The 16,741-nt window shown below is 38.5% G+C and overlaps 1 protein-coding gene and 1 pseudogene across 1 annotated transcript; one reads left to right on the top strand and one right to left on the bottom strand.

The window, feature by feature from the left end:
- The first annotated feature begins 3,048 nt into the window (after positions 1–3,048).
- On the top strand, positions 3,049–8,762 carry LOC138008139 (uncharacterized). Its single transcript, XM_068855362.1, has 7 exons — positions 3,049–3,131; positions 3,230–3,501; positions 4,417–5,708; positions 6,036–6,170; positions 6,288–6,428; positions 7,195–7,249; positions 8,503–8,762. The coding sequence occupies exons 1-7, from the start codon at positions 3,049–3,051 to the stop codon at positions 8,760–8,762; spliced, it is 2,238 nt and encodes a 745-aa protein (XP_068711463.1).
- A 216-nt stretch (positions 8,763–8,978) lies between these two features.
- LOC137973930 (uncharacterized) overlaps positions 8,979–16,741 on the bottom strand; it is a 9,706-nt pseudogene continuing 1,943 nt past the window's right edge.

The raw sequence follows: 16,741 nt of genomic DNA, 5'->3' as shown, positions 1-16,741 counted from the left end.
GACCAAATGCCGCAAAGAGTCCAGCAACGCTCGTGGCAAAGTTCCCATTTCCAGGTTGCTCTCCAGGCGACCAACGTTGTAGATCACCCAAAGAGTTTCCGTTTTGACTAGAAAACATGTTTTTGCTCGCTTCAGTCGCACTCTTTGACGCTTCCATGCTACGCTCTGCTGTCAGTTTGCTGTTTTGTTTTTCGTTGGTGTCTTTTTTCCTTTGCTCTCGACAATATGCCGTCTCCCCGGGGCCGTCTCCTGCTGAATACCGCAGCTATTGTGCGATGCTTTATCACAGAGCAGAACACTTTACGAGATCAACAAACACATGCGCCACTTCTGCTTTCCGCCCTCGTCGAATTGTGTTTTAAAGAGAACATTTCAGTCTGTCGGTTATTTTTCTACTATTAATGTCTTCCTAATGTCAACAATTCGAACACTGGTTCCGCCACTTTGGTGTGCCTACGCAAAATAAATCAATCTTGGGATTATTTGCAGTTTTCATTGGTTCGAGAAAAGTAAATAATCCAACTTAATTCCAGTTGATTACTCGTGCCCAAAAAAATCCTCTAAACTTCGCTTTTTATTCAAACGAAAAAACCTTCTTATAATCAAAAGGGGATTAAAGTAACCAGAGGCTCCAATTTTGGTTGAAACATCGCGAGGGTGTTTTTTAAAGCCGACAATGGTAGATCCATAAAATCACTCGGGTTTATAACGATACCGGAAACAAATTGGTGTCAATGTTTTATTCCTCTCCCAGGAAAGCTAAAAAAAACTTGTTTTCAGGATAAAATCAAACGGATTTACGAAAAGCCCAAACAGTGAAGTCGAAAACGACCGCCCACTGAACCCATAATAGCAGATATGTACGCAAAATGACGTCAACTAAAGATACAGCTGGTAATCTGAGTTTGTCGCCGCCGCTTTTTTGCTGGGAACGCTTGCCTTTAGTCCAACATCACGATGCGCTTTCGAAAAACAACCACAGGAAAGTTCCGGTTAATAGGTTTGATTCGAGTGGCAATTACAAACCTTAAAAAGATGGATAAATTGAAATGATAAGAGTAAACGATACTTCACGAACACTTTGATTCAAATTAAGCACTGACTACTAGTCGTTTTGGTTTTCGATCTTAAAATAGTCAAGATACGTACTCTGGGAGCGGAAGACCTTCGATCGTCCTTAATAAGCCTAGAAGAGGGACTTCTTCTCCCAGGGTACAAATTGCGTAACTTTATTGATATTCAGCACGAGCAGAAACTTGAAAAAGAACAACACTGATAACTGTGTGTCGTAACAGATTTAATTTCCTCTGACATGCGCCTGGCTAGCCTAAAATTTGAAGTATGTCCTCTTGACCACGTAGCGTAACTAACACAGTCTTAGATTCGTACTTGGTCAGTTCTGCAGCTGAGCTATTGAGCTACTATATTTGTATGAAAAGAAGGTTCGGACGTGAAAAAAGATCTGTGTATATCTGTTTTTTAACATTTTCAAAATTTACCTTTCAAATTAAAACAACACCAAAATGTTGTACTTCTTTACATATAAGCAATTTTTTAGTGCTCTTGGATTTTGGCGTGTAAGGGAGAGTGAGAGAGAAACCGTGATTCTAAACCCATGTTTAATTTATTGTAAAAATAATTGACAACAGTACAACGTAAATTCTACGAAGTGAAATAATAAATAGTCTGCGATGTTTCCTAATTAAGAGGCATTTGAATTGATAAATGTGCAAAATGAGAACATATGGAGGGTTGCTTCGGCGATCTAATTTAAGATTTAAGAAACAATTCAAAAATACCAAAAAAAGGCCATTTCAGATTTGCTTTTCTTATCAACAAGGAGGAAGAGAGGGAGAGATCGACCCCTGAGCCATTAGTGATTTAAACACTTGACTACTCGTAGCTCCTCCATTTGTTTCTTTTAATGTTTAAGGTGAATGCCCCCCCCCCTCCCCCCACTAAGGTGAGTGCAGCGGCCACCAGACAAAACGACTAATCCATCACACTACAACGGTTTACCTCAAACACGCCGGGGAATCGAACCCCGCCCCTACAAACACAGTATATATGCACAGCTTCTCCCATACAGACTGACTAAGCTCGGTTAATAAGATGTTTATTATATGGCAAACAAGAACAATTTAATTCGTTTAATGTAACTGGTTTGTACTGACATTTTGCTTGCGAACGGCGATGAGCTGAACTTAATTCTGCCAAAGTTTGCTCGTCCTGTCCTCCTTACATTTTATTCTCATCATGCTTTTTGGCAATATCATAAATAATTATTGGTACAAGAAAATATTCAATATTTCTGCATTTTAGTTTGCAACTTTTTCACCGCAAAACATTAGCGGTCTAGATGGGAAAATCTAGACCGCGGTCAATATCGATTTCAGCCAATTAAATTCGTGAATTTGGTAGTTCCCAGTCCTTGTGAGACAGAGCTGGATTATGCAAATCAGTTTTGTTTTTTCTTTAGAACCGTATAATAAACAACCAAGAGACAACTTAATAACCTCAAACCTCGGCCTAGCTGTATTGACCTCGCTATCGCTCGGTCAATACGGTAAGGCGTCAGTTTGAGATTTTGTAAGTAATAATTATTATCCTTGTTGCTTTAAAACGCTATACTTAAATCATCACTCCACGTATTCGTATTCCGGAACAGGGGGCCGTTTCTCGAAAGGTCCCGAAACTTTACGGGCCATTTTCGGGTGTCACGATTCCCTTTGTAACTCAAGAACGGAGAGCATTTAATTCGTCAAACTTCACAGTTATTTCTCTTTTTGTTACCTTGAAAACATGTTAAAAGATCTGCTTTCCAAAACAAGTGGTTGGCAATTTCACAGATGGCTTTTCGGGCCCGAAAAGTTTTCGGGACGTTCGAGAAACGGGCCCCAGGTGTTAAACTCGAAACGTCTCCCGGGAAACAGGCCCCAGGACCTTCATGCCTCCACTCTGAGAACCTGGGGCTGGAGGTTGATGTCGGCCATATTGCTTTCATTAGAAACTCTGTAAGTTAAATACTTTTTCCTTACGTTTTTGAACATGAGTGATAGTGACGAAACTATCTGCGATGAAGGAGAAGATCACTCGCAAATGTCACCGTCGGTACTAACTCCTTTAGTAAGGTAAACTTTTATCTTGTAATTTTGCTTCTGTTGTTTTGGCGTGGCTTAGCGGCCTTCCTTCTTTTTTTTTTTTTCTTTCTGTCCATTTAACATTGAAGGACAAATTATTTGGATCAAAACGCCGTTAGTTGTGGTTCCCCAGAATTTCTTCCTCCAAGCGCTAAAGTCCAGAGGCTGGCAAATGAAAATGAAGACCAAACAAGAGCCGAATCAAAAAGACAGTATCTTAACCAAGAGGTACAAGGTTCACAGATGGAAACCACATTTAACCAGGAAGAATCTGTGGCAACAGAGAGATTGAAGCTATTGAACGCCAAAAAGGATAAAATTGAAGAACTGCTGGTGACCATAGAGGAAGGTGTGAAAAGAGGTCAGCCAAAACTGAGGGGATTTTTCTATTGAGGTTTGACAGAAGGGATCTAGTTGAAGATATTGACATGACTGGAAGGAAAATTTATTTCTTTGCCATGGTACAAAACTTACTATCATCTTCAAAATGAGTCAGTTAAAAATCAAGTCCATCAAACCCTTCCAGATATCTCATGATGACATATTTGTTTAGTCCCTACATTGTTTCTATCTACCGCTTCCTCTTCAATTCTAAGTTGTAAGCAATCTTCCAAATCCGGGTGAATGAACGAACGAAAGAACGAACGAATATGTGGTTGACCACTCCCCTTGGTGCTTTTCGGGGTCAATGAACAACACTTTGTGGGGAACTTTGCCAGAATGCCTTTATGGCACAAATGACAGCCGTGCAGTTTACAATCTTGGCTGAATAAAACGTAGTTTACACTGGTGCCCGCATAGCAAAATGAGTTCAAGAGACCACCACACTTAGCTTTAATGAATGTTTAGGGTTCTTTCTGTATTGGTAAAACAATGACCTCTGTGACCTGTGCTTTGTACCTGACGTATATCCGGTGATTATTCTAGTGAGAATAAATTAGAATATACTGGTTGTATTAGATAACAAACAACAACAACAACAACAAAACATATTTTATTTATTTCAATGCTACAAAATACAGAAGAGATAGCATTAAAGAAAGAAACAAAAACTACTCAGAATGGTATTTAAACACCTTCACACTCTATTTGGGCTCCATTGACAAGCAAGATCGTCTGACATTCGAGTAAAATCTTTAAGGGTCACTCCTGAGAGAGGAAGGGTTTAAGGGGACTTCTGAGTAAATCGTGACCTGACGTGAACCATAGTGAAATCTTTAAGGGTTACTCCTAAGAAAGGAAAGGTCAGCCTGATATCTTTCAAATTTCGTTGTAGGTACTTCCCTAAGAGACAGTCCAGTCCTTGCGAAGGTCAAACTACTTATGGCTGAACTTAAAACTCAGCTTGCTGATTTTACACACTTCCAACAAAAGCAAAGACAAGAGATTGCAGAATCCAGTCACATGTCAAAGGATGGCAAAGAGTCTCAGTGGACACAAGAAAAGAAGCAGAAGATACTGGACCTTGCAACCCAGCAAAAGGAGTTGCTAAAACTTTTGCACTGTAATAAAAACCTAGTTGAAAAGGTACAAAAACTAAAACAGATGTCCAAATCAGGGACAAAAGTGATTTTACCCATGTTAGAGGCACACTGCAAATCTCAAGAAATGAATAATGTGCCACAAGAAAAAGCAGATAAGCACATCCATCAGGCACCAGCTACCAAAACTGGGTTGTCAAATTTGAACATACACGCAAAAATAATTACTGCTAACAGTAAAATAACCAATGCATCTAACCAGACTCTGGATCAGTCTGTCAGCAGACTTGGCCCTGCAGAGCCTAGTTGCTTAACACAAGTTTCCAGTAGTACTACGACTCTCATTCATGGTCAAATGAATTCACCAACAGTCATTCCTTCCGTTTCTCAAGCAAGTTCATTATTTGCCAAAACACAACCTTGCCTCATAGCATCCTCAAATCAAACTAGCACAACAGCCATGTGCAGCAAGTCAATGAAAACAGGATCTCAAACTGCAGTAAACATGTCGGCAAGACCTCAACAAAAAGTTCAGAATGCTATTTTAAAAGGAGGACAGCTATATCAAGTTGGCGACAAGCAAATTTATGTCCTTCCAATAGGGTTGACCACAGATGCTGCTTCATCACAGACTACAACACAAGAAAATGAGATGCCTAAAGGAATGTCGCTAATTGCTCCACAGCCTAAAACTGCAACTTTGGCTGTAAAAGAACCACTCTCAAAACAGGGTCATGTTTTACCCATTACAAGTATGGTCAAATCCACACAAAGTTTGACCCTGAACACTGTCAGCAACTTGGGATCACATTTACAGACGAGAATCTCTCCGCAGCACTCCACTTGCATGACTCGGGATCAGAACACTAAAGTGACAAGTGCCAACTGCATCACAACTGCCATGCCAACAAATAGTACACAATTCCCAAGTAAAAGTTCAACCTTCTATCAAAATACAGGGGTCTCAACTACAACACAGTTTGGAAGCAAGGGAAGTGAAAAAACATCAGAGACAGCCAATGCTTTTGCAACAAATGAAGATAGCACAGTTCCCATGATGCAGAAAAGTGCAAAGGTTCAGATACAGGCAAGAAAACAGTTAAAGATCACCCCCCATAGATCATTACAATCTACAGTATCTAGCTGTTCACAGGTTTACGTAAGTATACAACATACATGATTGTTGTTGTTGCAGTTTCCTCAATCTGGTGAATTTTTTATATTTCCTGTATAACCGTTCTCAGTGTCAGATATGGGCACGATATTTGTTGTTGTAGGCCTTAGTTTTGAGCACCCCAAAGACAACCTTGAAAATGACCATGAAACGTAATTATTTGTACCAGAGAAAGACGGAAAGAGGGGCAGATAATCACACTGACAGTTAACAAGATATGACGATCATCTTCTATTTCAGGCAGCACAAGTCAAGAACACGAGTCAGACTCTTCAAAGAAAGAACTCCTTTGGTTCAGACATTCCAGACATCAAAAGTCTTTTGAATCATAATGTCATTCAACCGGGATCTCATGTTCTTTCCGTACAGTTTGAGGTATTTGAACACAAGTTGATAGGTGTAAAAACTCCCATTAACTGACATTCCATCCGCTAGACAAACCTTCACCAGTTAAATGGTATCATGGGCTATTTTAGTATTTCTTTTCAACAGGGTCGTAACTTTGAGGCGTCATTAAGGGCAAGTGGGTTGATAGAATCAGCTGGAGGAGAGACATTCCGTACCCCAATGGCATGGATGAGAGCAGTGACTGGTAGCTGGAACACTGTCAAACAATCCCAAGCTTATAAGATGGTAACATCTAGCAAGCAATATAACTTCATACTGAATTTAAGCATATGGTTATTTCAAGCCAGTTTGGTTAAAAATGTAAAGGGGCTATCACACTTCAGAAAAAGGTTAAAAAAAGAAAAGAAAAATGGACACTGCTCAGCTGATGGCAGCAACAAAATAGTGAAAAAATTGTGATCCACTTAAATTCAACCATTCTTTTTAATGCTATCTTTACCTGCTTTTGCCGATGAATGGCAAAGAAAGAGTTGCGTGCAAAGTTAAAAACGATAGGAATATCATAATTAAGTGAAGTACGATCGCCCGGGGGAATGTAGTCCTGAGAAGGAATGTTTGAGATGACATTGACTGACGTTTCGACAACCGGAGCGAAGTCATCTTCATAGTCAAGAGGACTCTGATGACTTCCGCTCAGATTGTCGAAACGCCAGTCAATGTCATCCCAAACAGTCCTTCTCAGGACTACATTCACCCGGACGATCGTACTTCACTTAATTATGATATGACTCCTGGGTTCAAACCATTTACGATAGGCGAACAGTTTGGTGTTTCATGGTGTACAGTGTAACTTGTATGCAGTTGATAAAACATATTATTTTGGCAGACCGTTTTGTCCTAGACTCACTTGAATAAAATGATGTAGACGAGATTTGAAAGCCATCAAGGTTTTAAAGATGAGGTTTATCGAATGCTAAGCAGAAATCGCTACAACTGTCATGACAGTGTCTAAGGGTAATACTTCCCTGATAATGTTCTCTTGAATTTGCAGGTCCATTACAAAGGGACACCACTCGACTTGCTTACCTTACCATATGTGGAGAAAGGTATTCACCTACTGTAGTTCTGTTTTAAGCACCTAATATATTTAAGGACGTTGCTTACTAATTAAAGATATTTTTGCCCCAGTGTGCTATTATGCAGGAAATGTAGATCTTAACAAGTGTTATTGAAATCCAAAACGAAAATGGGGGGTAACCACGCATTTTTCAAAGATAATTCACGAATAATATTTGTAAAAAGCTTTAAAATACAAAGCAATGTATGGCGTTCTTTCTCAAACTGAAGCTTAATCATCTCTCAAAAATGTGGTTACCCCCAATTTTCTTTTTGGATACCAAGAGTACTTACTTAGATCTGCTTTCTCCGGATAGTTTTAAACCGCGCAAAAATATCCCAGTATTAGTTAGCATCGGAGACAGGAAATCCGAATATCAAGAGATGCGCAGAAGGTATGCGCAATAACAATAGTAGGCACCGTCTTTACGCCTACTTTTGATGTTGAAAACGTAGTATACTAGAACTTACTTTATTGAAAATGTGACCTGTTGGATTTTAGATGACAAGCAGTTCAATAATACCAACCGCTTGGTTAAAATAAAAGGTTGTCATGAAGTATGGAGAAAATAATGATGACAGTGTTGCATGAACAGTAAACTAATACAATATGCAAACTATAGTCCCTTCTTTACCCTTCTGCTGTTACATCACTGAGTAACATGTAAGATTTCATGTAAGTTTTGATGATTTTGCATGCCTATTTTCATGGGATTTATGATGGTAAGAAAGGTGTTAGGCTCACATCGGAATCAGGGGATTTACTATGAGGTAAACAACACAAGTCATATTGAACAGCTACATGTAGCTACCATCAGGTATATAAATCCCATTCAATTTTAGTAATAGAACAGAGGGATAGAAGAACAGTATTGAGTATGTACAAGTCCAATCTTATTTACTCTCCATAAGCCAGCCATATGCACCCCAAAGAGCAGCTAAATCTGAATAATGAGAAAACAGCTTCAAGAGTTGTCTTACCATTGACCTCTAAGTTTCATAATGGCGGCCAAATAAAAATAATATTCTTCTGTTTTAATGCTAATGAGCCTTTCTGGCCTTGTTACGACGAGCAAATTTCAAAGAATGCTCATTTCAAAATGAGGCAGTAGGTCTAATTAACACAAATACAAAGAATGTGAAGGTGGTTGCCATTTATGAAGTGGTCTATGGCCCCTAATGGTTAAAAAAAATTACAACAGAAGTAAAACTGAAAACATACTTCTATATTTGGTTTTACTAGAGCCTGCTGACTCCAGAGACATACTGAACAAAAATGCAGAGAACTTAGCCGTAGCACTAGATGGACAAGGCAAGATTAAGGATCCAATTGGGCTGATAACATGCTGGGATGATGTAGCTCAGCTTCTCGTAAATTGTAGAATAATGCCTATTGGTATCAATGAACTTGTTCCCTTAGAAAGTGTCCTACCATCAAATTTCTGGGATTCAGGAAAAGAGGCAGATATACCTCCATCTCTGTTGCAAGAATTAGATTTCTAACAAGTAATGCAGTTTTGTCTTTTGTCATTAAAAAAACATCTTACAAAAATTAATTTTGATGTAAAGCTTTTGCTTCATGTATTTCAACAGCATTTAGAGCTGACTAGTTTACCAACAGTGGCAGTCAAACCATTTTTATTAAGTAATCCTCAGGATAGACACTAGACACACAAATGAAGTATTGCACTGATAACAGAATATCAAGTGCCTTTCCTTGAAGCTTGCTGTTTAATTTTTTACATTCTTTGAAGAAATACAAGGGGTGTGTGGTAAGCAGAGACCTAGAAATCAAAGATCAAAGATTGAATACTGAAGACCTGTAAAATGACCTCAAGAAACTAATATCAATAATAGATCATCATTCATGTTGTTTATTTAAAGTGAATCAACCTAGTGAATTACTGTCTCATTCATATCTTTCAGGGAGGTATTTTTCCACACACCAAGGCCATTTGTGGAAAATGAAGACCAAAACACCAAAACCAAGGACCACAGAAAAATTTTAAAAATATCAAACAGCGACTGTAGCAAAACATATTTATTTTGGTTGTTACAGGACCCCTGGTTTTTGGTCTTTGATGTTCATTTTCCAGATCTTTGTTTCACACACACCCAGCAAGCAATTTGTATTCAGATACGAAGTAGCCTTAAACCTTAACCTCTCACTGCACATTGAGATGGATTCCAGTTGCTTAAACATTTTGAGTTTATACTTACAAATATAAATGGTTTGTTGTTAATATGCCGATGTCTTTTGTCGTGCGGCACATGCATCTTCGCCACATAAACATTGTACACTGTATAACCATGTTAAAAATAGTTAAATTCTGAAAATAAAAATTTGATTTCATAAAAAAAGACAACTATGGATACGAGATAACCAACTTTGGGTTGTTAACAAAATGTTAAATGTAGGAGGCCTAAAATTTTCATTCCTCTTCTACTTGTCCTTCTGTATTTAAAAACTGTAGTAACGATATTATTAACATATCTAAATGTTAAAAGCATTAAATAATGTAAAGATCTGGGACAAAACTGTTTTTTCCAAAGTGCTGACCTACATGTAAAGTTATCAAATTGCTAAAGGTTCTCTGTTCATTCTGGTACAGGATTCAGTTATGGTAGCCTGAACACATTCATCTGCGTGTTGCTCTATGTTGCTTATTGGGAACAGTTTAGAGCAAATTGGACACTGCATCAGCTCAACCTCTCGCTCTGGGACATTTGGGGTTGCAACTGGCTGAGCATCACCGGAGCAAAAGGCAGCATGAAATTCAACTTCCTTTTCTGAGAAAAACCTGCTGCATAGCGGACATTCTATCAAGGAATTAGGTGACTTATCTTTGTTTGGAGATGCTTGAGGATAACCAAAGAGATCATGATGCACAGGCTTGCTCTCTTTTGTATGGTGCAACATAGATGGTAACTCATCTTCATCATCATCATGCACAAGAATCTTTGATGAACAAGGGAGTAATTTTTTTACATCATGCAGCTCGTCATCAAAAATTACATCTGGAAGATTCTTAATTCTTTGTTTTTCCCTGTCAGTTGACAAGACAGTCGAGGTGGAGGTCTGTGACATGCTTAGGGTGAGCCTTTTAGCCCTTCCTGGTAAACAGGCATTTGTACCACTGGCCCTATAAACAAAAGGCAATCAGGCTAATAGATCCTTATAGATTACTACAATGTACATTAGGGCATAAACTCTCAGAAAGGAATTGAAAGTTTAAATGTAAGAAGGCATAGAATATGCAGAATATGGTGAACCTTTTCCTTGAGTGGTTTGATTCATCTTGTTGTATGTCGATGTTGCCAGAGTTTTTCAATACTGTTGCAGTGTCATCAGCTGTAGTTGTGCATTCTTGAAAAGCATCCTAAAATATCAATGAATAAGCAATTAAAAACTACCTGTAATAATAATGCCAACCTTGAGAATCTGTTCACCTGCCTGCTGTTTTGTAAATCCATCCCTAGATGTTCAAAGGCCAGGTAACTTTATCAGGCCCCAGTCGTTTGAGGAGAAAAAGCATATTCATGGGATAAATCAATATTCACTGGATAATTCAATTGGCTTTGCTAGTGTTTTATCTGGTGGATAGCTTACCGGCTGGTATTTTTTACAGGTCATAGGCCACAGGGGCGTTACTGAACACAGGAACGGAATGAAATGGAATGGAATGGAATATACCGGAATAAACCAGAATATGCCAGAATGAGGCAGAATAACACTGGAATGAAACCAAACGAACAAGAATGGTACCAGAATATACCGGAACGAGCCGGAATGACACCTAAATAAACTGGAATATAGCGGAATGAACCTGAAAAATGCCAAAATTGGTGTTTTAGTTAGCATTTTTTCAACCAATCAGAAGTGAAAACAAAACCAATCGTGCACATTTTCCTGCGCTTTGTGTCGGCTACATGTAATTACATCAAGTTTTGATTGGTTTGCTGGATTGTCTTCGTCCTCTTTGATTGTCCAAAGTAATTACTTTGGTTTTATGCCACTCGATTGAAACTTGCTCTTAATGATCTACGTGTAGGCCTTACATGGACACGTACCTCTGCATCATCTTCAGGAGGAATTGATTTCTCAATGGCAGCCTTAGCTAACTGTAACAGAGGGAGTAAACAACAAGTTCAACTCACATGTAACCACAACAAAAATAATCATTATCATCGCTACAAAAGATACAAGTCATGTAGGTTTTCAAGGTTCATTGGGTTGTACCTGAATAAACACTTTCTTCTCCAGCTTTGTAAGAGAACATCCTCTTTGTTCTTCCATCTGCTTCCTCAAATCTGTGGAAAGTAACATTTACAGCTGTACTTAACCTTTTAACAATTAATTTTATTGTTTTATACAATGAATCTCTTATATTGTCATAAGAGATGCTACACCTACAGTAAGTGATTTCTTACCTGAGCTAAAAGCCATAGGATTTATCATAGGATGAATTATTAATTATATTGTCGCAGATGCATACAGTGTAGATACATGTACATTAAGTTGCATGTATGATAAATGAACCTCACATCACAGATACATCAGCTTCAAGTAATGGAATAAAATTTAATGATTACATTGGTTAGACACATTCTCTGATATACAGCTGTAAATGTTAACCCATTGACTCCTGGGGTTCCCCATTGACCAGTAAAATTGTCTGGCGTTAGACAGAGTAAAATACTAAGTATGGCCGGTCTAGCCCGGTTCAGGGGTCGAAGGGTTAATTAATTAATTAATCTTGGAACCCATTCAAGAAACTACCAAAAATACAAAAAAAATTGCAAGTTTAAAGGCTGGCTGCTAGTTTAATTTTTTGCAACAAGTGCATTCTGAAAGCAGAAAGAGTGTACCACACATCATCCTGCTAGCAGAGCCTTTCTTTAATAAAATTGCTTGCTCGATTTTGTTCTCTAGAAAGACTCTGCATGAATCAAGTAAGATCTTATAAGCTGCACCTTTTTGCTTAAGTTTTGGGCCAAAAATCGTGGGTGCAGCTTATACACAAGACCATTGCTTTCTGAGAGAGTAAACTGGCTTGTAGGGGTCACAAATTGAAATGAAAACCTTCAGTAACTAAAGATTAAACATATTGAAACCTGTTGTTGATCACTGCTTTTGGTGATTAGAAGTGGTGGCCCCTGTTAAAAGGAGCCGTTTGTTTGCAGCTTCAGGTTCTAAACCCGAATCTTGCTCACCAGTAGTTCTTTCAAGCGTTTCATTTGCACTTTGTTTGCGCAGTTAAACTGTAAGTGGCATGGAATCTTCATTCCTCCTCACAGCTGCTTACATGTACAATGTCGTCTACGACCTACAATGTATCACCTCAACACTGATTTCTCCACTACATGCAAGAAAATATCACACTATTCAGGAGAACTCATGAGGCAAATGGCCGACCATTTCATTGTCCTTCACTGCTTTCACGGCGTGTTTGTCCATGGGGTTGTTAAACTCTTGTTTAGCAACAAGTTTTTCTCAGATCGATGGCTTCCATACAGTACATCTTGATAAACATGATATCTATGCACAGTTGATGCGAAAGTGAATGTTCCATGTCCAGACTTCCGTCATTAAATGACTGCATGGTTACCGAGCAAACATTTTGCATTGTTCTCCTGTGCTTTTTTCGTGCAAATTTTATCGTTTTCATTTCAACTGTGAGCTTTAGCAATGAAGACAACTATTGTCAGTCACAGGGAATGGGGAAATTGATTAAAAAGAAGCTCTTAAAAGGTGTTTTCAGAGTTGATTACATGTAACTCATTAATGTCGCTGCAATATCCATTAGATTTTGTCAACACCTGCGAACAAACAACCAACTGTTCTTACAAGAGTGCTTTTTTGGAGTTCTTATTTTTTCCAAAATCATGCTTGAAAGTTGGGGGTGCGGCTTATAAACGAGTCTTTACAGTATGCACTGCATGTTGCCAGGATACAGTCTCGAACCCAAGCCTAATATGCCAGATCTCGCCACCATTTTGGTTTTTCACAGTACAGCGGGCTCAATTATAACCATTGGTTTTATCACTAAAAGAATGCTCGCACTGGAAAAACTGGATTGAGAAGAGAAAACAAGATTGACTAGTCCAGAATTTTGGGCTGCAGCGGCTTCAAAGAGTTGACACAATTCAGGCAGAGCCTCCCTTTCTCCTCCTCAGTAAAGAAAAAGACAAAAGGAGGCTCGGCTTGCAGGGTGATCACACCTACAATACAAGTACATGCAAATCATAATCATTGTGACTGTAGGATTTTTAAGTAAATGTACAGGTGTACCTTTATAAGTGACTTTATGAAGATCTATCTTGGTAAAGTCAATTTCTTCAAGAAATAATGCAACTTCATCCTGGATCTATTAGAACAAGCAAACAACCATCAAGTGAGATCTCTGCATGGGAAATGAACCTATACACATACCGGTAGTAGTCAAAATGCACTCACTGGTGGCTATATACATGTACCTACATATATTCTTGGATTTCACATGACGTCACGGCCGCCATGTTGGTGTCCCCAAACAATTAAATGGTGGCCATGTTAGTGTTCCGATCCAATCCTCTGGGAATTGAAAGGTATTACTATGCTAACGTCTTCTTTTGTTTTCGTTGAAAAACATGGCTGTTGATCACATGAGTGAAACCCAAGAATATTTGAAAAAAAATTCTTTTTTCGAAAACCTAATAATTATTTTGTCTCTGTCAATGAACGTTGTTGCTACATGTACATGTAACCCACAGACCCCATGAAATACCAGTAAGTGGCAATTTCTTTCAAATACTTTCTCCATTACATTGGTACCAATTACCGGTAACCTCTGGAATTAATCACTGTCATTTACAGTAATTTTCAGCAAATCACTCCTTTTTCTAGATTTCGTTGAAATATCAAGAATTCTATGATTGATGGTTGTAATAGTGGTAATTATGACTATCTCTCTTTTTTCTTCTTTTTTGTCATTACATATCTTCTATAATCTAAAGTAATAATAATAATTATTATAAATAGTTTTGATTATTTTACGTACATGTACTTACAGTCGGGTCATCAGTCCAGAGCAATGGAGAGTGTGGGAACGAGATAAAGAAGCGTATGAAAGCAGCTTGGAAGAGGTGGAGAAAAGTGTCAGGTGTGATCTGTGATAAGAGAGTACCAGCAAGAATGAAGGGAAAGGTGCACAAGATGATAGTGAGACCAGTGACGTTGTATGGTTTAGAGACTATGGCACTGAGTAAAAGACAGCAGGCAGATCAAGTGGGAGGTACATGCAGCTGAGGTTAAAATGCTGACATTCTCTTTGGGAGTGATGAGGATGGATAGGATCAGGAATGAGTACTTCAGAGGGTCAGTGAATGAACTTAGATGTTTTGGACATGTACAGAGGAGGGATAGTGAATATAATTATCAGTAGAAGAATGCTGAGGTTGGAATTGCTAGGCAGGAGACCTAGAGGAGAGCAAAGAGGGGATTTATGGATGTTGTGTAAGAGGACATGAAGTTAGTTGGTGTGAAAGAAGAGGGTGCAGAGCATAGGGTAAGATGGAAGCAGATGAATCGCTGTGGCTACTCGTAAAGGGAACAGCCGAAAGGAAAGGAAGATTAATCAAACTAAAAAATAATACACTAATAAGTCCTACATCGCCAGAGAGAGACCACTTCATTTCTTTTTTCTTCTTTTTTTCACTTGAACCTGCAAAGAAGAAAATTTAATAATAAAGTGTACATAACTCTCAAAAAAGAAATGACAGTTTTCAATTTACAATTCATGTTTCGACATACTCATGTCATCTTCAGTTGCAAATGAGCTTTTTTAACGGTTGTACACTTGAATTTATATTAAGATACGTTACAAATTTACCAAAGTGTACGTACATGTACTTACACTTTGTTTGAAAATAATACAAATCCGTATGCATGGAACAGGAGACTAAAGGCACACTCAAAAGTCAGGTGGGATGTCTGAGCTTCAATAAAAGCATAATTCTCAGATTACTTACAAAACGTTCAACATACATTTGTCAGGTAGTGAGTTGCTTTCCTGTACTTCATGACTTTCAGGACTAAGTGAGCTTTCTGAGGACAGTTTCCTCTTGTTCCTGTTTCTGGGAGTTCCTGGGGATCTACCATCAAGAGCAGCATGCAGCATTTTTTCTGCTCTGTTAAGGGAAAATCAGTGCTTCCTTTCTCTATATTCCTGTAAAACAAAAATAATATTTTGTCCTTAAGTTCAGTATTGTCTTAAATCTGCAGTAATAATATTCATACATCACTTTTAAAGGAAGTACACGTACAAAGGAAAAGGTGCGTGCAAGTCAGGGGTTTCAATGAGGTTTTGCATTCAGGCATTGATCAAATCAAAGTGGCACTGTCATTACTCGTGGATATGAAAGTTACGGCGATTGTTTGAAATTGGCAGGATGAAGTTTCCTTTATGTGCTAGTCAGTGTCATATAACAGAAACAGGGTCTCTCATAATTGCGACTACGTGTATGTGCAGGTGATCGCGAAGTTTTATATATTTAATGATAAGTTTTATATAATTTTATAACAAGAAGTATTTTTGATACAAACAGAATTCCATACTCTTGCCTCTAAATGCAGTAGAAGGTGCTCAAACACTATAAAAAGCCACAAACAGCAATGGCGGTGTACAACCAGGCAAACAGGAAATCAAGCCATGTGTGTCACCGCTTTCTAAGCCGTGTTGTGATTCGCTTGAAATATTATCCATCCTGATTGACTAATTACATCAAACTTCCAGTTACGAGAGAGTGATGATTTGCATACAGATTCTCACCAGAACTTGTGGATATCCACAAGAAAAAGGAACTTTCATAGAGAGAATGAAACAGCAAGACAAACAAATCTCTTTACATTTTGGACAATAATTGTTTGTCCAACAAACAAAATGATATATCAAATGAATCATATATAATTTGAACTGCAGATAAAAAATCAAGTGAAGCCACATGTACAGTACACGGATGTCATGACCAGCTCCTGACATTGGTAGCTTCATAGGTTAAGTTGGTTAGAGCCTTGCACAGGCATTGCAAGGTCACGGGTTCAAACCCTGTTGAAGTCCTGAATTTTTCAGGCTTGTCCCTATGCAGTTGCTAAAATTGCAACAGCTGGCGGTATTGTTGGCAGGAGAGGAATAAGCCATGTGGAGAATGCGGAGGGGCATTGTTCACAGCGCCCCTCCCCATTCGCCGCTGGTTAATCTTACCTCTCTTCAACAATACCGCCAGCTACGCAGGCTATTTCTCAGCCGACACACCAACACGAGAAACAAAATTTGATATCTCACAAAGTCTCCACAGTTCAGTCCAAGGTTTAGAAAGTGAATTCATCAATAGAACTTTTATGAATTTTATCTTTACAGACAGAACACAGAACATGAAAGGGTGGCAGTCTTTATGGCATTGTTAGAACTACAGTTTAAAGAGTATTCATTTTTTTCTACCTT

This window comes from Montipora foliosa, chromosome 1 (assembly GCF_036669935.1).
Source record: "Montipora foliosa isolate CH-2021 chromosome 1, ASM3666993v2, whole genome shotgun sequence".
Taxonomy (NCBI): Eukaryota; Metazoa; Cnidaria; class Anthozoa; order Scleractinia; family Acroporidae; genus Montipora; species Montipora foliosa.
This window is presented reverse-complemented; position numbering and strand designations above follow the sequence as displayed.

Coding starts and splice junctions, on each gene's coding strand:
- LOC138008139 (XM_068855362.1), top strand. CDS start 3,049: ATGAGTGATAGTGACGAAACTATCTGCGATGAAGGAGAAGATCACTCG. Junction 3,502..4,416: donor AGAGGAAGGTGTGAAAAGAG/GTCAGCCAAAAC, acceptor ATTTCGTTGTAG/GTACTTCCCTAAGAGACAGT. Junction 6,429..7,194: donor AATCCCAAGCTTATAAGATG/GTAACATCTAGC, acceptor TTGAATTTGCAG/GTCCATTACAAAGGGACACC.